This window comes from Dipteris shenzhenensis, chromosome 3, assembly GCF_047967505.1.
Source record: "Dipteris shenzhenensis isolate YYH24624 ecotype China chromosome 3, Dip_SZ_1.0, whole genome shotgun sequence".
NCBI lineage: Eukaryota > Viridiplantae > Streptophyta > Polypodiopsida > Gleicheniales > Dipteridaceae > Dipteris > Dipteris shenzhenensis.
This window is the reverse complement of record NC_141598.1, coordinates 56,810,264-56,834,798: the sequence shown is the minus strand read 5'-3', so window position 1 is coordinate 56,834,798 and position 24,535 is coordinate 56,810,264. Positions and strand designations below refer to the sequence as shown.

General features: G+C 46.3%; 1 protein-coding gene across 1 annotated transcript; it reads right to left on the bottom strand.

Moving 5' to 3' along the window:
* Positions 1-13,258: 13,258 nt before the first annotated feature.
* LOC147904045 (putative clathrin assembly protein At2g25430) lies at positions 13,259-15,055 on the bottom strand. The gene has a single exon (XM_087372375.1). The coding sequence runs from the start codon at positions 15,053-15,055 to the stop codon at positions 13,259-13,261; it is 1,797 nt and encodes a 598-aa protein (XP_087228501.1).
* Between the last annotated feature and the right edge of the window lie 9,480 nt (positions 15,056-24,535).

Sequence of the window (24,535 nt, the reverse complement as noted above, 5' to 3'; positions counted from 1 at the left end):
ACTTGTTAGCCAACAAATAGTGCCTGAACTTCTTGACTGCATAGACCATGGTGAGACCTTCCCTCTCGATGGTAGTCTCATTAACCTCGGCCTCATTTAGTTGGCGACTTGCAAAGTATATCGAGTAATCTAAATTATGCTCCCCGGGTTGGGCTAACACACATCCGATGGCAAAACTAGAGGCATCAATATGGACATGGAATATTAAATTCCAGTCGGGTGACCTCAACACTTGTGCGGTGGCTAGAGCTAGTAGTTTCAGGGTTTCAAAAGATGTTTGGTATTCCTTGGTCCACTCAAAGGATACTAGCAGTTTGTATAATGAGCGGATATGTTCACATAGAACAAGATGAACCTCTTCTAATAGCCCATGTGACCAATAAATCATTGGACTCCCTTGGCATTGGTGGGGGGCGGTAACTCTAAGATGAGTTTGATTTTATTATGGTCTGTAGAGATTCCATTCTGGGACACTATGTGGCCCAGGATGACACCATGTTTGACCCAAAACTAGCACTTAAGAGGATTGAGGGATATGCAATATAAGCGGCATTTCTCGAGGACGAGCTTGAGGTATTTCAGATGGATCCCACTTCGAGTTCACGCAGATGTCATCTACGAAGACTTCCACAAAGTCTCTCAGATACTCTTTGAATACCAGGATCATCATCCATTGGAAGGTAGCAAGGGCATTGGTTAATCCGAATATCATCACCTTGGCTACATATACGCCCCATTCGATTGTGAAGGCGGTCTTATGTTGATCTTGTGGGGCGATCGACACTTGGTTGTAACCTGAAAATCCATCTAGGAAGCTATACGCTTCCTTTCCAACTACCCTTTCTAGAACATGTTCTGTGAATGGCAAGGAGTAGTAGTCATGTCTCGTGACAGCAAAAACCTTTTTCAAATCCATGCATACCCTAATTTTTCCATTTTTGTTTAGGACTATCATGATGGGCAATACCCAGTCCGTATGCTCAATCTCATAGATGAATCCCGCATCTATGAGTTTCTGGATTTCTTCCCTCACTATAAGTGCGTATTTAGGATTCATAGGGCAGGGGCATTGTCGTACCAGCCTGGCGTCGTCTAGCATGGGGATTGTGTGCTGCACTACTGTGGCAGGCACCCCTTTCATGTCAGTGTACTTCTAGGCCATGCAGTCCTTGTACTCCTGTAGGAGAGCTATTAAGGCATTCTCCTCATTGGGGGTGAGGTCATCAGTGACGAATATAGGTTGGGGGTCCTGCCCTTTCGAGGCTAGGTTTACCTCCTTGACCGAGGCTGGCCCGTCATACCCTTGGGAACATCCATCCTTCTGAGACCTTTGGGCCTGTTGTTATAAGATCTTATGATCGTGAATCGTGTAGGCCTTGTAGTGGGCCAGTACCTGCCGTAGGTCCTCTTTATCTTTAGTTTCCTTCTCTATCTCTGTCGAAGCAATGGTCCTTTTGGCTAGCTTGCCTTAGCCGTGCCTTTGGATACAGGGGATTTGGGACTTGAAGGGGGCTCTTCCATTGCACTTATAGAGCCGACGAGGGTGGTTACCCTACTCACCTTGTTTCCCCAGTTGGAGGAGAACTCGTGGTGAGCAGTCGTGACACCTACATAGGATAGCTAGTGAAGATCCGACTTTACCCTCACAATTCCCTTGCTTACCTCTCGGGGTTTGAGCATGTTAAACATTCTTAGGGGAACCATCGGGGTCAATCCCTCGAGCTCTAGAGTGGTGATCTAAAACCCTGCTCTTTTTGGGACATCTATATTGGCTAAGATGTGCATCCAGTTCTGCGAGATATCTGGCTCGGGGAGAGGTGCATACCAGAAGTTGTCAGACTCCTCATCCTCTTCCTTGTCACAGGGTTGGAATAACTTTACGAAGGTGGCTCGGGTGGTGGTGTCGGATTCTATGGCAAAGAGGTGTCTTGACAATGGGTGGGCCTTGTAGGTGTGTAGGTCCACTCTCATGGTTTGCTCCTCGATGCTCGTGCCGCAAGTAGATGTTATCATTACGCCAGTCATGCATGAGTCTGGACATTTGCAAGAAGGGCCTGCCTAGGATAGCTTCATATCCTGGCTATCGAGTGAAGTCCATGACTATGAACCTGATGGGGTATGTGAATCCAAATACCTTAATGTTTATGCCAGTCAGCACTCCCAGGGGTTCGGCAATTTCCCCATTTGCTAACTTTACTACAGATGGGTCTACTCGAGTGCTAGTTTTCCCCATTTCACCCAGAATTCCTTGGTACAGACACTCACCCTCCTCCCCCATCCAGGATGGCTTCAACATTCTGGTTATGATAGACTATGGGGATAGAGGCATTCGTGTCATAACCATTGAAGTCTGGCCTAGCTTGTTGATGGGAACCTTAAGTAGGTTCTGCCCCTTTTGTGGCATCGATTGGTTGGTAGGGGTTGGAGGTCAGAACGGTCTACTTATCCCATTGGATAGATCAAATCATAGGATAGGATTTCCTCTTAGCAGGCAAGTGATCAGCATTTTTATCTCTGGCAATAGGAAGGTAGCCAACCCAACACTGTTGCAGGGCTCTGGTGAAGCTTCTTCCTCATTGGACAACATGTCCACGAAGCCATATAGGTCTCCTTCCTCCTAGAGGTTATGCAACACTGGGTCTTCTTGGAACATCTTCTGCATCAGCAGATCCAGAGCTTCTGACTGTTCGAAGCTGAGGTGTTCCCCTTCCTCCATCCTCTCCAGTACCTTGAGCGATTTCGTCCCTCAGTGGCCCATCAGGTGGGCTGGATGAATAGTATCTAACCCTCTACTAGCCTTTAGTCGATTCTCAAACTTCTCTTGGCAATCTTATACCAAGTTCTAGGCATCTTTTATGTATTGCTTTTCTAAGACTGGGTCGAGATAGGTCACCTTATAGGAGGGTGAGGGTGCTAGGCCTTGGGCCCAACGCTAGATTGTTCAGCTCTAGGATCAGGGGCACTTTAGGGTCACCCTAGGTGGAATATTGTTTGGAAGCAGAGGAGTGGCAAGAGTAGCTATCTCCTCATCAGAACCATCCTAGATGAGCACTTGGTCAGAGCCGTCACCTACTCGAATGGCCTTCTTGGACTAGGTTAGGGGAGGTGGGGGAATCTCAGGGTCAGGAAATGGGGATACTTTACCCTTACTTTTGAGATTCCTCATTGCTTTTCCTAATGCCTTGGCTTGCATCCTTATGATGACTTATAGGGGCACTGCAGCCACATGGCCTGCTCGATGCTAAGCAGATTAAGGCTAGTGCTCCTTGGCGGGATGATTGGGGTGGTTGGTCTCCTCATGGGACAGTCCTGGAAAAGATGCTCGGTTCCACACCCCACACATAAGGGGGTAGGGTTGGTCATGGTTGGGGCGGCATGTGTACAATCCCTGTATGGATAGTCCTTCAAGAAGTGTGGGCCCTGGCATTTGAAATAGGACACCGGACGGTTTGAAGTACCCCAATAGGGGCATTCACTTGCTCTATGGGGACCGTGGCAGGTGTAACAATGGAGTGGGGGTCTCTGGGCAATTGAACTTAGGTCTCTCTCCCTTGCATTCATGGGGATAGTCTAGAATACAGGAACCTGTTGATCCTCCGGTGAGAGGTAGTGGATCAGGGTGCCACTTCCCTCCACATAGGGGTAGTAATCATGACATCCGTGATTAGGATCCGTCTCCTCCCAGTCATTGGGCACTTCTTTTATGAACACTTGATTGAGTGGGACTATACGAGGCAGCGAGGGCTACGGACCCAATATGGGTGGTGGTAACATGGCTAAGTTCTGTACTGCTGGCTAGAACTAGCCACGGGGCCACCTTGAGAGATCTCGAGGTTAGGCAGGACCGTTAGGGCTAATGGGGGTCTCATTTGATACATGGGTTGGGGACGGGACCTTAGAAATTGACATTGGGAGGTATCATGCTTTCCCCACCTATGGCACTGTGCACAGTAGAGTGCCAACCTTGCCCTTAGGCATGGGCAGTCATTGGAGGGGTGGTTGCCATTGCATACCCCACACCAGACATTGTCTCTCCGTGGAAACAAGTGGGGGTTGCTCGACACCTCCATGGAGGTTCCTGTCCTCCACTGTTGGCCTAGCTGATCCAACAAATTGGAGGCCAGTTCGCTCATATCCAAGACTTTGGGTTCATTAGTCTCCTTCTTGATCGATTCTACACTTGAAGACCTAATCGATGGAGCTATTTCTGAGGGATCTCGGCTTTATCTGAATTCATCTTGTCCATCATGTTGTCACATATACGGATGGCCACCTTGCGGCATAGATCAAAGGAGGTAGGGTTCATCACCATGAGGTGGTCATGCAACTTCGGGTCTCCCAATCTGATAAGGAGAAGCGAGGCAACATTCGTTCGTCACTCATCTGCTTATACTATTCACAACGGGCATTGAGGTGCTTGATCCTAGCAATGTAATCCCTTAGAGATTCCTTATCGTTCTACTTACACCATACAATTGGTTGATCGGGATCCATTTATGGCCACTGGGGGTGAACCCCACAATAAAGGCCTTTCTCAATGTCTCCCAATTGATCTTTTCTTCTAGGGTGATAGCCCTATACCATTGGCCTGCTTTGCCATCCAGAGGCTGAGGCCAAATGCATTGGCCATCTCTAGGTCTCCAGGAGTGCCAAAGGCTTCACAATTCTTTTCAAACCACTCCATGTGGGAGACCGGGTCTCCTTCTCGAAGGAACTTGGTCATTAGCTTGGAGATAGCTATGGGTCGGCTCCTCCAGGGATTCACAATCCCTACAGGAAACACTGGGGCAGGTGGAGGTGGTGTGGCCCCCCTTCCTAGGGCATTCACCAAAATGTGCATTGCCTCATTAGTTAACACTATTTGGGCTATTGGCAGAGGTGGTGTTGTTGCCGTGGGCCTGACGAGGCACAGGGTTGGCCTTAACCTGGCCCAGGTGGTGGTGTCCATGTGGTTTCTGGTACCGACATTGGGACGGATACGCTAAGGCCTGCATTCATTGGTGCAACTGGTATGGATGAGAAGGAGGTGGGTCCTAAGGCATGGGAATGTTAGCTCCTTGCAATGGGCGGTAGGGTGGAAACTATGGTGCCCCATAATTGATGAAGGCTGGTGGCACCGGGGCTGTTGGAGGTTCAAAAGGCACTCCATCTTGGAAGTTTCTAGTATCCCCCCGGCTGGGGTCTTGCCTTCGAAATTCCCTCATCCATGGATCTTCATCATCCATTTTTTCCCACTGGGAAGGTTTGGCATAGGTGGAGGGTCATGGATTGACGAAGGTGGTTTCCGTCCTGGTCTGTGATTCGGGAGCTAGATGTTGTTGGCCTTCCCTCCCCACGAACATGCCACAAAGGGATTCTCCATGTCTACCGACTTTGTTCAACCTAAGTGGCCAAACATGTTGGAGAACTTACCTCTAATCCTAGATGCAACCGAAGGTGCATGCGAGTTGGGAGAGGCTACACTTATGAATGGAGCTGTCGATGCCCTTGGACCCGAGGGGTCTTGCATCACTTCTTCCAAACTCTCTATTTCATCAAAACTTGATAGAGTTTCTAGTCAAGGAACTACTAGCAAGTGGAGGCTCAGGATCGAGCTTTTAGATTCCTAGCTAGGATGGAGGGTGGGCTGAGCGTAGCTCGAACCACTCTCTTCCGGCACAGAATCCTTTGGCAAAAGTCTTCCGGACCTCAAGTGCATGTGGGATGCCTCTAGCTGAGCACACTCAAGCTGAACTGAGGTTCTTGAATTTTTTAATTCTTTGGCTACCCTAGAGGTATCGCGACGATCGACGGGATAGCTATATAGTGATAGTCAGCAAGATCCGGTATCACACTGGGTGGTGGGATACAGGTATAGCGGTGGGTGGCGACGTAAGCATATAGCGACAACAGCGGAGTACGAATGACACTAGGCGATAGGATAGATGTATCACGACGACAGGCAAGGTAGACCTTGCCACGTGTACGGTGGGATCACAGGTCGATAGGATACGGATGGAGCATAGAGCGGTGGTATAGTTATCGCGATGGGCGTGGGGATCGACAATCGCACTGGGGGGCGTGATAGGAGTGAAATGATAATCAGCGGAATAAGCGTAAGGCAACGATCGATGGAATAAGCGTAAGGTGACGATCGACAGAATGAAATAGCGATGGGCGGCATGATCAACGTAACGTGACAGGCAGAGGGATACGAATATGACCACGGGTGTGGGGGTGAATTCACTACACCGACGGTGGGGTAGCAAAATAGCGACAATCGGCGGGATAGCCCTATAGCACTAGGTCAACGGCTGTCAGGTCAACGGGATAGCAACTCTGACACGCATTTAATCGGGGCGACAGGTTAGGCTATGGTCAGAAGTTAGGTCGATCAGATAGCTCTATAGCATCGGGTCAATAGAGTTTGACCGACGGGTTACAGCTAACGCACCAACCAGTGGGATATTTGGTCGAGGGGATAGCTCTATGGCACCGACTCGGCGGGATAGGAAAACACAGTGTCGTCGATTGATTTTTGTGGATTTTTTGTAGGATTTGAGTTTCTGTCCTGGATTTGTTATGCTAGGGGGTGCTACACTACCTAGTTCACCTATACAAAGAAAAAAACTGAAGAAAAAACACTTTTTGAAAGCAAAAATGCAAAATTTCATGAAGGGTGAGTTCTAGAACACAAAACAACTTCAAGATTTAGCAAGAATCAACATTTTGGTTGTTTTTTGATGGGATTGGACCTCACGCACTCACCAACTACGTTCCTATCAACTTAAAACACTAAAAAGCATAAAAAACAAGCTTCCAATGCTCCCAAATGACTTTCCAACAAGAAAAAATAATTTTCCTACTTTCCGTCCACACTCTCACTTCCTCCCTCTCTTTTCTCCTACAACTCCACTAACAAGCTCCAAGACAAGCCTAAAGACTTGTGCAATGGGTTGATATCGAAGGGAAACAAGTGCCAATGCAAAAGCATACCTTTTCTCCTCGGCGACGGTGCCAAAAATGTTGTGGGTCTCAGTGGTGACTCACGTGTCGTGGGGATGTTGAAGATATGTCAATGGAGCCTCTAGTCCGAGCTACTCCTTGTGGGAGTAATGCATAGCACAAGTCATCCGCAAGTGTCACTCGAATGGCCTCCAAATTGTTGCAATGTGTCCCCATGCGAGAAAGAGGGAAGGGGAAGAGGGGAGAGGAGAGGGAGAAGAGAAGAGAAAGAAGAAGGGAAGAGGAGAGTGAAGGGGGATGGAGTGGAAGACACAAGGGCACTACAATGGAAACAAGGGAACACCCAAAACACTCTCTTAGAAGAGAAGAGGGAGCTTGTATTCAAACTTGTGTAAACAACAATGAAGACCAAAGTCAACACTTTGGCCTTTTATACAAGTCACCTTTTGAAGGGAGGGCCAACTTGTTCCTTTTTAGCACTCTCCTTCTCTTTACAACCAAAGGCTCTTGGGCTCGGAGGGTGCCAAGGCATATTACTATTCTTTCCATCTCTCCCTACTAGCAGAAATAGCACTTGTGTTAACTCTATTAAAGCGCTTGGGACAAACCTAGCATTAGGAGGTAGTCCTAACTAGTTCCCAAATAGCGCTTGTGTTAGCCTCACACCTCCTAGGCTTAGGTGATTTGGGGCTCAAACTTCCTGAGCGCCCTTATGCCCTAAACCATTTGTAGTTCAAATCCCACACCTAAGGCTCAAAACCTAGAGTGGTGAGGCTTAACTTCTGTGAGACACTCCACAGCAACCCTACACATTGCCTGGAATCGTTTGCTTTGGAATATTTGGGGATCAAACTCCCTAAGTTTTAGTTGTACTCCTTTCATGGCTAGTTTTATTGGCGTGGCTATTTCCGTGGACATAGACCTGAAATGTGCATGTTGCCTTCAATATTTGGTCTTGGTGTTAGCTAGAACATACAACCTTCAATATTTGGTCTTGGTGTTAGCTAGAACATACAACCTGTGCCTAGAATCCTTGGACTTTGGGAATCAAACTCCCTAAGTTTGAGCTACACTCCTTCCATGTGCACATTGCTTACCATCATTGGCTTGTCCGTTGAAGTAGATCATGCGGCCTAATCTCCTCTAATCAACTGATTACCCTGCATTCGGTGGCACTACTCTGTGGATGTTAACACACCACTAGGATTAAGCATGCATGATCACTACGAGTGCAGTAAAAATTACGAGTCATCGGGCTCGCATGCTCAATAGAGAACTAGAGTGCATGGTAATGAGTAATTAGAGCTTCATGATTTACCTTTGTGGAAATTAGTGCCCGATGGTGGTGGCTCTCATCAACCATGTCTGTCGTGGCTAAGATTCCACTAGGCTGGCAGTTAATTACCAGCCATCGGAGTGGCTTGCTCACCCACCATGCTTCATGATTATCAGCCCATCTAGGGTGGCTCCTAAGATTCCACCACGGTGGCCTCCAATTAATATGGATGGAACCCCGGGCTCCAACCACCACGGTGGCTCAAACTTTATAATACATAAGATCTGTGGCATTTGGCATTTACTACATTGCTCTCATCCGCCCTTGCTCTACTACTTTGCTTCATAAGCTCTGCTATTTTGCTCCACACCCCTCCTCTAGCTCTTTTCCGCCCCTGCTCTACTTTGGTCCACACTCCCTCCTTTAATTCTCATCACTCATCTGCTCCCCTGCTCATCTATTGATCACCCACTCATCTTCACATGCCTACTACCAGCCCTCCTCAATGCTCTATGATCCCAATGTTATCTGCCTTCTCATATAAGGTGATTGCGTTGCACTCTCCTGGAGTAGAAATGCTAGCACTAGTGGAGACCCTTCATTACCATAGTCGATTCCCCCCACATTTGCATGTCACCACCTTAGATGACATGCTCACAGAGGGCCTCTTTATGGCTGTGTTGTATGGGTTCCCCTTAGATGTCAATGAAGGCCTCTGTATTTTTAGAGCAGAGTACTCTCGACTTGTTGGGGGGCCCATAATCTGACTCCTGGCAATGTGCATGGTCTTCATCCTCTCCATCATATCCTCCTTTGGCTCCCTAAAAAATTTTAATGCAACAAGCTAGACTGGTGGAAAACTGAGTTGTACAAATTCCCTCTTGCTCAGACGAGGCTCTCGGCAATGGATGGATGTAATCTTTTGGCCTCTAAGGCTCTCAACAATCTTTTGGCTCACTGGATGTAATGTTTTGGTCTCTAAGGCTCTCAACAATTGCTAAGTTTTTATTACAATTATATAATCTCTTTTTGTTCAATTTGAGGCTCTCAGTATGCACTGTTGTTAACTTTTTATATTTGAATGGTTATGGTCGCTAGCTATAATCTTTTGGCCTTTAAGACTCTCAGCAATTGCCGAGTTTTTATAAATGTAGGATCCTTTGTTCAAATTTTGCTCTCGGTATAAGTTGTTAATTTTTATATAACCTATTATTGGATGTAGATGTACATTGTAATGTCTTTTGCTCAATTTTCACTCAATAAATTGTACTTTTGCCCTCATTTATATTTACTACAATAAGGACAAAAATACCAAGAAAGAAGGACTGGAATTTCCTTGGTTTATGACCAAAATAGCGCTAAAATAACTCCAACGACCCACTGTTGTGGTTGCATGGAGATGAGATGGAGATACATCTAGAAAAATACAATTAAACTTTCAAAAAATGCAATTGACAATATGGCCCTTGAGGGGGCAAGGGCCATATTGACATGGATTATATAATATCCAAGATGCCACTGGACAGAAATGGCATGTCGATATGGCCCTTGCCTCTAAAGGGGAACCCTCAAGGGCCATGTCATCAATTGCATTTTGCTTAGTTGCACAACGGAATACATTTCCTTGATACACAAATATATAACTCCAAGAACCATCGCGGTGGTTGTCATAGATCTCCTTCTATTTGCCAACATGCTGGTTGTCATAGACCTCCTCCTGTAATACATAAAAATAGGTAACAGAGCTATAACTCCAAGAACTAAAGTGGTGGTCTCTCCAAGACAACCTTGAATTATGGCCAGCGTGCTGGTCTCTCCAAGCCAACCTATGATTTGCATGGGCTACGGGCAAAGATGCGACAAAAGGCTACATGATGACAGGTGGTCAGAGGCCAGAGACTACACTGCAGCGGTGTTCAGAATGATAGATTGTGCCTAGTTATTATGCCAAGAACCAGTGCAGTGGTCTCTCCAAGCCAACCTTCAATTTTAATGATCTGCATGGGTGTGGTGCCCAGTGATAGGTGGCAAAGCTGTAGCAAAAGACTGCACGATGATAAGTGGTCAGGTGGCTAAGGCCAGATACTGCACTATGCGAAGCAGTGCAGAGATGCCGTGTGTCGAGCTATGCGGTATTCAGAGTAAATAGATTGTCTCATTATTATGCTAGTGCACCTTCATGACATCGGGAAAATTTTCGACGAGAGCGCGGGTCCCCGTAAAATTCAAATATTCACCCAGGAAGTGCATCATGTCACGACCCCAATATGGCCCCAAAAATAGTTCTGTGATTGGCTACACCTAGGCACACGTTGAACCTAAGGGTGTTCACAGACTATCAACAATCTTGCCCACCCATGGTGCATTGAATCCATCCAGGCCATGGGCTAGACACGTGGGTGGGAAATCTTGCATGTCCATGATCCATACGATGGCATAATTCTGTAAACACCCTAATGTGTAGACATGGAGGTTCATGCCACCATCATGAAGTGTGATGGAAAACCGGGGTGTCCATAAAAGACCACAATCATAGTCCATCGTTTGTGCTAAAGTTCTCTCTTGTGCTCATGGATCTTTAGTGTTGATGTTTCATGTGGCATGCCAACTTTTGCAATCAAAACATATGGCTATTGTTGGTCATTTCTACCAATCTTCCTTGTGGCATGCACACAGCCACAATGGCTCTTACTCATTATGTTTGACAATAGCCTCTGCAGAGCTCCACAAAACATCTAGCTAGACACCAGCAACTATATGATAATTAGAGGATTCACAAAATCAATTGGAGAAATGTCCCTTTTTATGAGCGGCTAACCAAGCCACCTACAGTCATGTAGCTCTAAGATTGGTCCATGTACTTGGCTATAATTTTCATTATCCTATATAGTGAACTAACTAGCTTAAGTGCACCTCAGTTGGCCTGGGGTATGCAAAATTGTGACAAACATGCCATGTGTAAGTGCTCTAATAATATGTTACCTTATCAACTGACTCATTTTGTAGGAAGTTCTTGCCTTGTTATCTCAACATCCCCCAGTCAGGCTGTCTACTACATGTGAGATCCTGATCCTGTGCCTCGTTATAGAGCATGTTATTCTATAACAAAAAACATATTTGCCAATATGTCCCCTTATGTCAACACAAAATTCCAAATTCCTTCATCAAGACGGTTAAATAGTTAGGGGTTAGCTTTGAGACAATTGAAAAGGAAAGGGAGAGGACCAAGTAAGCTAAGGGGGGGGGAGGGGAAAGGGGGGGAGACAGCTTTCTGCAATGGAGCCACACTAGTGCATCATGCAATCATCCTTTTTTTAATGCTTGGTAATAAAAATTGGTGCTCTCTCATCTTGTTTAATTGCCAACACATTATGCACGCGTGCACGCACACACGCACGTGCACACACACACACAACTAATTTGAGTAGGATAAGACGTAAAAATATATGTACTATTGTGGTCCTTTTTAGTCATACATAGTTTTACCTTGGTGAGACCTACATAGCCAAAACACGATCAATGTATGTATATATAGAGAGAGAGTATTTGGCTATGTAGGCCCTACCAAGGTGAAACTATTTATGACTAAGGACCACAATATTGCAATGGCTCATCCTACTCAAATTTTATATATACTAATTTGAGTAGGATGAGGCATTGAAATATATGTAATATTGTGGTCCTAGTCAATTCCTAGTCATACATTGTTTTACCTTGGTGGCTGGTCATACCTACATGGCCATTTTTTGTGTTGTATTAGGACCATTAAACATCGGGTATGAAACTAGAATCACATGGCTCTACAATTTCTTTGTCACCAAGATAGGTGGCATGGGAGCTGAAGTTAGTGTTAGGCCTCCTTGTTTCTACTTGTGGGCAAAGCCCAGTTTACTTGCCTCCATCATATCCACCATAATATTCTTCAATCAATGCTGAAGTAAAACATGTATGCTTGTCTCTAATTCTCTGAGACAATATCTAGCCATGCGTTGTGACAAACTCCTAAGTCTTGAAGGGAAAATTAGAGATGTATTTTACTCTGATCCTTCGCTAGGGCCTTCTCTCAAAGATACTGCCTAGTTCTGGATTTGAATCTGTAGAAGTTCAAACATTGCCTCTGAAAAGCATAGATTGCCAAGCCCTTGGGTCTCACTAACCTTACAAGAAAAGAGATGTGTTTGGTTTGCCATAAGATTGTGTAATTTTGGCAACCTAAAAGTTTGATGGCTGCATCAAGAATATGCTGAAATGTCGCTAGTTTATTTCTGCAACCGAATAATAAGTCTGAAATTGGAATTGCTCAGTAATCTGAGTAGAAACCTTGTACCGTGACAAGCTTTACAAGAGGAAAAAAATATGCCAAAACGTGTACAAATATTTATAATTCTGACAACGATTTATATTTGGGAACATTGTAGACTTCTAACTTTGTCATCTCCACCCTTCCAGTGCTGCCTTCGAACTAAGAAAACGGAAAGCTGAAATAAAGACTCGTGTATAACTCAACTATGAAAATGACAGTTTAAAGCACATGGACGAATAAGCTGTGCACAACATTGACACTCTTCTGCATACCAAAACTTCTTTTTGTTACTCTTTCTTACCTTACAAAGAGGATAGTCATATTTCGATGTACGGTCAGCAAATACAGTAGGACGGAAGTTTCAAGTAAGAGAGATCAATATTTACCCACAATTTAACCGTGTGAATTCTCTCCCTTCTCGGGTTAGTTAAATATTAATATAAGAGATGTAAGCTTCAGTGTACATGCACGAGATCAAAGGAGCTTTCATTAAATATTTTCACAATTTGCACAGATTGATTTAAGACTTTGGGAGAGGGAGGGAGGTGTTAACCATCAGAATGCCTATCTCCCCACACAAAGCAATCAGAACGTAATAATAGCTTCCTTATAGAATGCCCAGACCTTTGATACAAACTTTTTTTGGTGAAATCTGTTGATACAATCACAAAACGCGTAAGAGTACTGATCTCAAAATACTGGAAGGGAAAGAGTAGTTCCACCCTCGCCACAGACTAACAGTATGAATAAGGAACAGGATGAACCGTGTGAAAGGGAGTACCATACCCATTGTTGTACAATTTCGTAAGACCATTGTAACCCTGCATGCCATCTCTTTGGTATTGATACCAAATTTGCTGCTCCTGCACCAGCAGTTGTTGCTTCTGCCTGGTGTCTGCCATTTGGACATATGCAGGTGGAGGAACGTGGAGGGAAGCTGCAAAAGGGTCTTCTCCGACCTGAGCCACTGGTGCAGGCAATGCCAAGAACGAGGATGCTTGACTTCCATGCAATGCAACACTGCTTGCACTACCAGAAGGAATATTTGCAGCCAACTTTTGCCTGTCACAAGCTTGATCATACATACTATCCAGAAGCAAACGATCAAATCCTCCTGCCATTGTGTTATTAGTACGTTTGGAAAATTCGCTAGAGGAAGTCAATAGGGCGAGTTCCCAGCCAGCAGTAGATTTCTCTCCTGCAAATGCTTGCATTCCTCCGCCTTGGCCTCCTCCAGAAGAAAAGCCTTCCGTGCTTTTGTTTGCAGAAGAGTCAGTTCCTGAGAAAAGCGCTAGTGCAAGCCTGTCTCCAAGCTCCTCGGTAGAGACTGTCGCTTGATCCAATCCTAGTAGCTCTGTTGCACTCTGTGCCTTTTGCGAACCTGGATCCTGCTTTACTGGTGGAGCTGGAAGGGGCTTCGTCCCATTTACCTCATAACAAACTTCATCCACTTCTGACTCTCTCGCTGGGCTTTTAGGCCTTGGTTCCGCACTCCTCCTGCGGCGACTGAGTGAATTTGTCTCAGAACGATCCTTGAGAAAATCTTTTATGGTCTCCAGAAGATCCTCGGAAACTTTCTGCACCAACGGATACTCTGAAGTTCTGCAAACTCTTAGATTCTTGCAGAAGTTGTAAAAAGAAGCCAGCTCATCTACTTGCTTAGCTCCCCTCGTATATGCTTCAAAAGCTTTCACACAGTCGAGATACTCCATATCGAAGAAGGCATCCAGAATAATGGCCAAGCCATCGCAAATATCAATATAGAGCTGGAAACTTTCCCTCACAACGGCGTACAGGGCAATTTGAACCAAACGATTCATCTTGGCAGCACCGGTTGGTCGGCAAGCGAGTACACGTTCCAACAGACGCTGCATCAGAGGAATCCTTTCAAGCAGTTCCTTAGGTTTCAAATCCTTGACAGCTTTGATTTTCGAGGTTGGCCCGGACACATCCCTTCTTCCATTGTCAAAGTGACGATTGGATCCGTTGAACGATCCATAGCCGTCATAAATTGAGCTTCGGTGGTTCAAAGATCTATCCTCGGGATGAGGCTTTCCACTCCAGTTATAGTCAAGGCGGTCATCTAGAAACAGCGCATATGTGCGCACAAAAACGGAATAGTCCCATGCGCCATGAGAATGCGAGTCGTCTCTAAAATTGCATAGATTCAACACTCTTACTCCCCTCCGCCCTCCCAATAGAAGCTCTTCCTGAAAGGCGAAGTCGCCCTCGCGAAGGAGACGGTGTATAAGCATGAGAGCCTTGATAGCCACAATCCAATTGTGGGTTTTACAGAGGCGCCTGGCGAGTCCTGCAACACAGGCGTTAACGTAACCCCTTGAATAAGAAGTGAGGTGGAGGATTTCCTGCACGTATTTCTCCTCGACTGGAGCCTCGTCATGGCTGGTGGCTTTCACCAAAGCCACCTCTACATCTGGAGCACGAGTGCTGGCGACTTTTGCGAGTCCGATGCTGGTTTGGTCTTTGAGGGAGCCCAGGGCCCTGCGGAGCTTGCGCTGCAAAGGCGACATGGTTTCGGCGGGAGGAATGCTGGAAAGCTAAAGAATTTGGATCCAAAGTTATGGTTTTCGAGCAACGCAGGACGCGCCGGCGCATAAGAGCATCGCACGAAAAAGGAGCTGCCCCCGACAGTGCAAGCTGCTACGAAAGCAAGAGAAGGACCACGATGATGCCGAGCCAGTCCTGGGGGAGATCAAGAGGACGATCAACGGCAATTTCAAATTCCCAGAGGCCCAGTGGACGGAATCTTCCGATCAGATCACCGGCTGTGCGTTGCGTCGTGCGCGTGCAGCAGAAGGCGTAGATTGCATTGATAGAGTGGGAATCAAAACGGCGTCTACAAGAGGAGGAAATCAGCCTGCCAGGTTGATGGAGACGCAGGAAAGAGATCAATGCATCCGTGCAAAAGTACTCGCGATCATGTGGCAGCAGCCATAGCCAGGGATGTCGAAGGAATGGAAGAGACCGTCGCGGCCAAAATCAGCTGCAGCAATCTAGGAGAGCGCTGCAAAATGAAAGGAGAAGGTGTGATGAAGATGATAACGATCAACCACAAGAAGGATGAGCTGCTTGCGAGAGAGAAGTGATGATGTGCGAGCAAAATCAAGGCGAAGGTGGAGCGACGGAAAGTCGAGATGAAGCAATAAGACGGAAATGTTTCCAATGTATGATGGAAATTCTGTGGAGAAGAAGAAGAAGAAGAAGAAGAGCAGCAGAGCAATTTTGGTGCTTGCAATCTCTCCAACAGAAGTTGAGGAGAGAAGCCAGCTGAATGGTCGTTCCCTTCACAAAACGGTGGTTAGTTGTCTAAACATCCTCTCTTAACCTAACTACTCCTTTTCATTCACCCGAGTTGGCTTGGAGTTCTCCAGACATTGTATCATGTCATAAGCTGGTCACGTTCTCATAAGGTGGAATGCAACCTGCCACCGCATAATTTTTCATTGACATGTGTTGATCCCCAGGCGCATGATTGTGAAACCCCCCTAACATGGATGCAGCATCATTGTCTCTTGCCTTACATGATTCAAAGACAGTCATTGCAAACAGGATAACCTACAACACTAGCCATTGAGATTGGATATTCATCAAATAGCATTATGTTACACACGGGAACAAGGTGAGGTTGGGAGTTTTCTGGAGTTCATATCGTTCAAGTCTACATGAGTTCATATCGTTCAAGTCTACATGTTGGAACATGCTTTTCATTTTATGCCATTGAATTCTAGATCTCTTCTAGATCCACATCAAGCAAGCTCCGCTCCTAAATAGTCTACTCTAGGTCCAATGTTTGGGAGGAGATGGCCATGCAAACCCAAAATATTGGTCCATGCTACAAGCAGTGCATGCCCCTACTCCAACTCCCATCGTTCTACAAGTTCAAAGTAACACAATAAGCTAGTGGAGAAGATATGAAGTGGCATGGTTCATGTGTACATGGAAGATTTGTCATAGTTACAACAATTTGTTCAATGATGTTTTCATTTACACCAAAATATTGGTCCATGCTACAAGATGTGTATGCACCTACTCTAGCTCCCATCGCCCTACAAGTTCAAGTAACACAATAAGCTAGTGCAGAAGATACTAGTGGCATGGTTCATGCATACATGGAAGATTTATCATAGTTACAACAATTTTTTCTAGGAGACGTGCACAAGGAGCATTTTCTCCTATTGTTCAATGATGTTTTCATTTACACCAAAATATAACTATTACCCTCGTCAAAAATCAAATATTCTTGATATTAACACGAACCAACGATATATGGTCACTAACATCATGGAATGTATACCATCATCATCCCAGGAGTGCATACATTATTAGCCTTAATATGATGTGGAGAGGCCCTTACGAGGCGACCCCATCCCATTTGCTATACAAACACCAATCTCTAAACATCATGTTCAAATCAAATAGGATTAATCATAAAGATGGCCCTACCATCCTTAACCCCCATCCCATTCCCTACTAACGTGGTGACCTTGCAGAAGACCATAAGCATAGTGGTACTACCTTCCCACATACACTACTCTTAGAATTGATACCTTACAAGGGTCTAAGGTTAAATTAATGGTTCCTCTCTTGGCAAGGACCTAGCAACGATAGTTTACAATCTCTTTTGCCCTTTCCTTTATGTTATAACATTACCTTGCCTTACCATCAAAACTTGCTACCTTGCCTTCATCTGATTCCCCCTATAATTTTTATCACTATGCCTATGCATTTCACATGCAAATGAGCACCAAAGCAACCCTCATCTACTACTATTAGTAATGGTGGGAGTCTTAACCAACACACTACACCCTCACCTTGCACCTTGACCTTGATAGTTGATTTGTACAATACCTTAGTGGACTTAGCCAATGCTCTACATCCTCACCTCGCACCTTGACCTTGATTGTTGCATTGTAATAGCTTAAAGTTTTGCAAGTATCTTGTCTATAGTTGGCTACAATATGGCTAAGCTGCCAACTTCATCAACGGCCCATATAGGTGAATGATTTGAAGGACCTAGGCCTTAGACGATGATAACATAGCTATATTTTTGCACTCTCTCTCTCATATTTGTGCACATGTTTATACATGTCATTTCATCTCAACCTAGACACCTCACTATAAGCAATGTTCAAAGTTAAAGTACACAAAATACAAGCAAATGTGGTGTATCCATAAAATACAAGAATGCTTTGTTTTTTTCTCATACATAAAATCCAAGGGTACTTTAACTTTTGTTTGTACATGGGTTGCCTTTGGAGATTTCTTCGATGTACTAACTCTTATCCTCACCATATGTAGGTATGTCTTGACATCTTTTAGATATTATGACTCTACATTTGACAAAAACACTTGTACCAAACAAAGATGTTCAACATAAATAGGCAATCATTACTCTCTCTCTCTCTCTCTCTCTCTCTCTCTCTCTCTCTCTCTCTCTCACACACACACACACACACACACACACACATGTATACTTCCCCAACTATGAATTATTCTTTTATGTATCCCCGTTGAAATCTCCCCTTTATACTCTTTTTTAAACCACCCCACACACCAAGGCCACTAATCGTCCCATACCTCCTCTTACCCCTTCTCAAGTGTTGGGGGTCTCAGCGGTGACTCACATGTCATCGGGTAGTTGAAGATATACCGAGGGAGCCTCCACTCCTAGCTACTCCTTGTGGGAGCAATGCATAGCACAAGCCATCCGCAAGTGTCACTCAAGCGGCCTCCGGATTGTTGCAATGTGGTTTCACACGAGGAAGAGGGAAGAGGAAGAGGGGAGGGGAGAGGGAGAAGGAGGGATGAGGAAGGGAAGAAGGAGAAGGGAGTGAAGGGGGATAGAGTGACAACCACAAAGGCACTACAATGGAAATAAGAGAACACCCAAAACACTCTCTTAGAAGAGAAGAGGGAGCTTGTATTCAAACTTGTGCAAACAACAATGAAGGCCAAACTCAACCATTTGGCCTTTTATACATGTCACCTTTTGAAGGGAGGGCCAACCCTTTTCCTTTTTAGCACTCTCCCTCACTTTACAACCATGAGCTCTTGGGCCCATAAGGTGCCAACGCATATTGCTATTCTTATCGACTCTCCCTACTAGTAGAAACAGTGATTGTGTTAACCATATTAAAGCACTTGGGACAAACCTGGTATTGGGAGGTGGTCCGAACCAGTTCCCAAATAGCGCTTGTGTTAGCCTTGCCACTCCTAGGCTTAGGTGATTTGGGGCTCAAACTCCCTAAGTGCCCTCACACCTTCACCTATTTGTGGTCATGCATGATGCATGAGACTCAAACCTGGAGTGGCAAGGCTCAGCTTCCGTGAGACACTCAACGGTAACCTTGTCTCGAGATGATATTTGGGGAACAAACTCCCTGAGTTTGAGTTGTACTTCTTTCATGGCTATTTTCATTGGTGTAGCTATTTTCTATGGATGTGGAGCTAAAAACTGCAAGGCGCATGCACCCCTCGTGGCCCAGAAGTGTACATCTCCTTGTTCCTAGTATGCATCTCCTTGTTCCAGGCAGTGGTAGCTGGAACATATAGCCTGTGTGTGGGATCCTTGAATCCTTGGAACTTGGAGTGGACTTTGGGTATTTGGGGATCAAACTCCCTGAGTTTGAGCTATACTCCTTCCATGTGCACATTGCTTGTAATCATTGACCTTGGTGTATTTGGGTATCAAACTCCCTTGAGCTTGTCCTGTTGAAGTAGATCATTCGGCTTGGTCACCTTTACTCATTAATTACCTTGCATTTGGCTGACTGCACTCTGTGGATGTTAACATGCCTCCTTTCCTGTTGCTGATCCATCCTCAGGTCAGCCGCACTAGAGGAGGTTGGTGGTGAGAGGATGGCGTAGCGATCCAGCTGCCTTGATGTGAGGCGAGTGAGGTACGAGCGATACTTCCAAAAATGGGTGGCATGCATATCCTCATAAGTACGAAGGTAATGCCCATGGAGATTGCAGATGCGGAGGTAGAGGCGGAGCTCCTGAAACTGAGTTGGACCGATGTTGGGGTTGAAGACAATCTGGTTGGTTAGATTGTGAATACGGTCATCGATGGGGTGGCTATGGGTGGGAAGATTGCGGAGGGGTAAGAGGATGAGGCAGTTGAAATGGATGGCGGCGATGACGGCTAGATCTGGCATTGAGCCATAGGTGTCATTGAATGACTGGAGGTGGAAGCAAAAACCCTTTTGCGTCATATCTTTTGGAAAGTTGTACCTAGGAAAATTGTACAACACATTGGGGTCTTGTTGCTGGAGAACTCGAAAGGTGGCCCAAGTCCAACATCATTCCATGGGCATGTAGAGTGGGTGGATTCGATGATCTATGGGCACGCTGCAGTAGTAGTGCCAAAATTTCTCCAACTTCAAAAATGGAAGCCACCTTGGCTGTAGACCGGCATCTGCATAGGTCATGGGGATGGGGGCATCGAAGGCGAGGTTGTATCCTCCTCTCCTCTCATGCACTTAGGATGCATGCAGCAACAGTCGTCGAATGACTACGCTATGAACTGTGTTAGGGGGTGCACCTCAACAATTTCATAGAGGTGGAGGTTGGAGCCCTCGAGCTAGCGCTTCCAATGGTGCATTAGTGCACTATCTGGGAGCTCCTAGAAGGACTGCAAGTCCAGGTGCCAATTCACATCTTTGGGGGGAGGATGGCGAAGCATCGTCATCTGCAATCGGCATGGGCTCCGTCTTCGTGGGGCTTGCAAGAGTTGCGGCGTCAGTGGTTTGTATAAAATCTGCTGCTTTGAGGAACGTGTTGAAGGCTTCGTCAGAGAGGTCGACTGGAGCATTGGAGGAGATGGATTGGGAGGGTCCTGCTATGTGGTGGTGGTGTTGGAGGCATTAGACGAGTACTCGGGCAGTGTTGTCTAAGGGAGAGGAGGTTGGGCAGCTTGTTGGGTGGGTTGGGCAGGATCTAGGGAGGCAGTAATGGAATATCTACAGGGGGCGGGTGTATTAAAGAGGGTGACTACATTTTTTTCCTTGTCCTGGGTTATTTCCTCGGGTATGCTATGTGAATTGTCTCAAAATTGCTCACCAAGGACTCAAGTGAGTCTTGGAGAGCTTGTAGCACCCTATTAAAGAGGATTATTATTCTGAGGGGTTGGTAGGTGGTGGATTGGTAGCCGCCGCAAGGTGTCCTTGGGCTTGGACTGCCGAGGATTGGCCATAGGTCTACATCCAATTTATATCTGCATGCAGACTTGTCGGAGTGCAGACCCAAGGCGAGAGGTCCTCAGGCTTTGCGAGTTGCATCACTTCATCGTCCGCAGGATAATTAAGGGACTCAAAGATGACACGGCGCCAGGCGTTAAAATTAAGAAGAATGGGATGGGCAGATAGGGTTTGGAGATTGGAGGGATGGAGAAGAGATAGAGAAGTGGGCTAAACGTCAAGAGAGAAATAGGACATGGCTAAGATGGGGTGGCAGTGGTTGGGATTACAGCGGAGAATGGTGGAGTAGCGAGATCAAGGTGGAAGGTAAGGTTTTGTGCACGGAGTGCATCGAAGTGCATTTGCAGGGTTTGGGTGATGTGCATGGTGCAAGTGCGTATGTGGCTAATTGTGCAGACACCTCCCTGTACATCTTGAACTCCTATTGCTCGTGATCTTCCAACCCTGACTCCTCAGATTGACCAGTGGCACGCTGTCTTTCGATTTCTTCTTGGAGGGGGACCATGAGGTTCCTTTCTTATGCCAAAAGTTCCTGTAAGGAGCAAATCTGTTAGTCATGGGACTCCTGTGTGCAGGTGTATCATTACTCTGCATGTGCTTGCTGCTCCAGCGGTGTGCAGGGCTAATTCTACCGTGTCTGCCTGGTCCATGAGTGTCTGGACCAAGGATTCACTAGTAGCGAGGTCATCCTTGACTTTTGTCAAGGTGAGCTTGATCTCTTCCACCTTAGCCTGGTATGCTTCAGCTTGCGATGTATTACGACATGGCCTACTGCTTGCGCTGTGACCATGATCGACTGGCTTTCATGTGCAGAGAGCTTGGCTTGGATGAACCAGAGGAGAGTTGTGAGGCTTGCTCTTGCCTCCTCTGTAAGATTGTGCAGGCGATCTGGGGCAGTTGTGCCATGGCTTCAAAGAGATGCAGCTCCATCACGTTCACACGTGACACTTTCTCAGCCATCATCTGGCTATAGCCACTTGTTGCCCTATATTGGTGCATGCTACAAAATTGTAAGGCCTCCGCTAGGCTTGCCCATGGAGTGGAAGAGGCCAGTGGCAAAGGATTCTGTCTCCTGAGGGGTGGTGGAGACTAAGATGAAGGGTGCAGTGGGGGTGTTACTATCATACTTCTTGAAAAACTTTGCCAGCAGAGTCATGTCTAGGTGGAATGGGAGACGAGCTGCTACTCTTCCCAAGCCTACAAATTTAAGTGCCTCTACAACTGCCGGGTCCTGGAGGGCGGTATATGCTATTGTGATGTGTGGTAGTGGAGGGTGTAGTCATGACCCTCGTAAGTGAAGCACGAGTGGATCATGCAAGCATCTGGCTCTTGGAGCCATGCTTCTCCCAATGGCAAGTGCGCTTGTGAATGCACGATCTTGTACTCTCCTGCGGTTGGCATCAAGGTGCACTTTCGTGTTCTCGTGGGAGGCATGCCTACTGTAGCTGGCTCTTCATCAAGGTGCACTTTCGTGTTCTCATGGGAGGCATGCCTACTGTAGCTGGCTCTTCTTGAGTAGCATGTCTGGTGGAGGTGTCTTCATCCTGTAAGTCCTCCATGGGTATTTCGGTTGGCATGCAAATTGTGGTAGAAGGGGTGCTTTGAGAATCTAATGGGCCAGTGGCCCCTGGGTTAGGGCGAGGGTGGAGACCCAGGTAGCTTCAAACTCAAAGAAGTCATGTTCGAATTCCATCGCAAACAGGAGTGGCAGTTGTGTGATGAGGGATTCGGTGGATGAGAAAGAACAGGAGGACAGAAATTTGCTGGTTGGGATGTAGTGGAAGGGGGCAGGAAACTATCAGATTTTTGGATAAATTTTGATAGAGTTATGGGGTAACAGCTATGGCAACGACCCAGTGGAGTAGGCCTACTTTTATAGAATTCTATCCCCCCAACCGACAGGATACTAGTATGGCGATAGTCGGTGCTAACTTTGATAGTGACAGTCGGTGTTGAACCTCGATGACGACGGTTAGCATGCAGTGTCCTAGGCCGCGACTGGCATGGTACTCGAATGGCGACGGTCGGAGCGATTTGGGATGGTGATCACCCGGTGGGGTATAGTGATCGTGACGTCTGATACTATACTTTTTGGTGATGGTCGATGGCATATTTTAGAGATCGGTCGGTGTTGTACTAGTTTGGCAACGGTTAGCAGGGTAGTGACTGTGTAAAAATAGGGAAAAGGAAGGGAAGGAGGAGTGGGGTGGAGGAAAATGTGGACTGAGCAAAGTGCACTTGTGTGGTGCAACGTGATAGTGAGGTTAGCGTGCAAGAACATGAACACTTGTAAAAATGCAAGAACATACTCTAATCACCTAGTGTTGACTGTGTGTGCGTGTGCGGTGTGTTCGGTAGGGACTAGTAGGCTGCGAGTGCATCGGGTGAGATGCCTAACGTACTGACTCACCTAGACCTAGATGCGATGATTATGATGAATGCGGTGGAGGCACCGTACTACAACATAGCGAGTAAGGAGCCATGTAGAGTATGTGTCTAGCTTGTTCTATACCTTGGATGCTAGGGGCACCTTTGTGTTGGACTCCATTGTTGTTGCGGGGTTCAACTTCCTTAGAGATGCGAGCTTTCGTGAGTCTACCTGTGGGGTAGCCGCTGCTTATGTGAGTAGGGTGGCGCCATTACTCTTGAGTGTTCTCCGTAGGGGAGGTTCTTGTGTAACTCTTCGTGGGGTGGAATTCAGTTTGTGCGGAGTTCCTCGGGTGATACTTGTGTTAAGTCTGACTGCATGTGGCACTAGTGCGTATTCGGTACCTGGAGGCTGGCTTGCTGTGTCCAGTTCATTGGTAGGTTCTATGGTGCTGTATCTCGGGAAGATAGAAGTTCTTGTGGTGCTATCTTTGATGCTGTCAGGGTTTGCCCTATCTTTTTTTAGATCTAGGCAACTTTGTTGCCTTGGCCGCCTGAGCGGGCGGTGTTGCTTGAACTATTGGCAATGCATGGCAGTGGATGAGGTGTGAGCTCACAGCGCAGCTTTCTCTGGTTAGAGAATGTGTGTTGGGGGATGATCTTGAGGTGTCCGGTGATGCCGTTGCTGCGTTATTGTTCTCTAGATGTCGGTTCCGATCGAAGTGACGTTGGGCATAGAGGATAGCATCTTGTACTTGGGCCGATTTTGGCGGCCCATTTTGGAATGACGTCGAGAAAGAAGAGGGAATCATCAGGGAGACCATCTTCTACTCTCGTTGGAGCTTCATCGTTTGGGATCCTCGATAGGTGGTTGGCTAGAACGTGGGTTTTGCCCTTACGCACAGCATCTGTGAAGTTGAATTCTAGCAAGATCAGCATCCACCTAGTGATGCATCTCGTCATGTAGGGTTTGTTGACCAAGTACAACAATGCTTGATGGTCCACAAAGAAGACAAAGTTGTTAGCTAGTGCCTGAACTTTTTGATTGCATAGACCATGGCGAGACCCTCTCTCTCAGTGGTGGTGTAGTTAACTTTGGCCTCATTTAGGTGATGGCTCTCAAAGTATACCGGGTAATCCAAATTATGCTCCCCGGGCTAGGCTAACACACATCCAATGGCAAAGTTAGAGGCATCAATGTGGATGTGGAATATTAAATTCTAGTCGGGAGACCTCAATACTGGTGTGGTGACTAGAGCTAGCTTGAAGGTTTTAAAGGATGTTTGGCATTCTTCGATCCACTCAAAGGAGACTAGCAGTTTGTATAATGGGCGGGCTATGTTGGCATAGAACAAGATGAATCTCTGATAATAGCTTGTATGGCCAATAAATCGTTGGACTCCCTTAGCATTAGTGGGGGGCGGT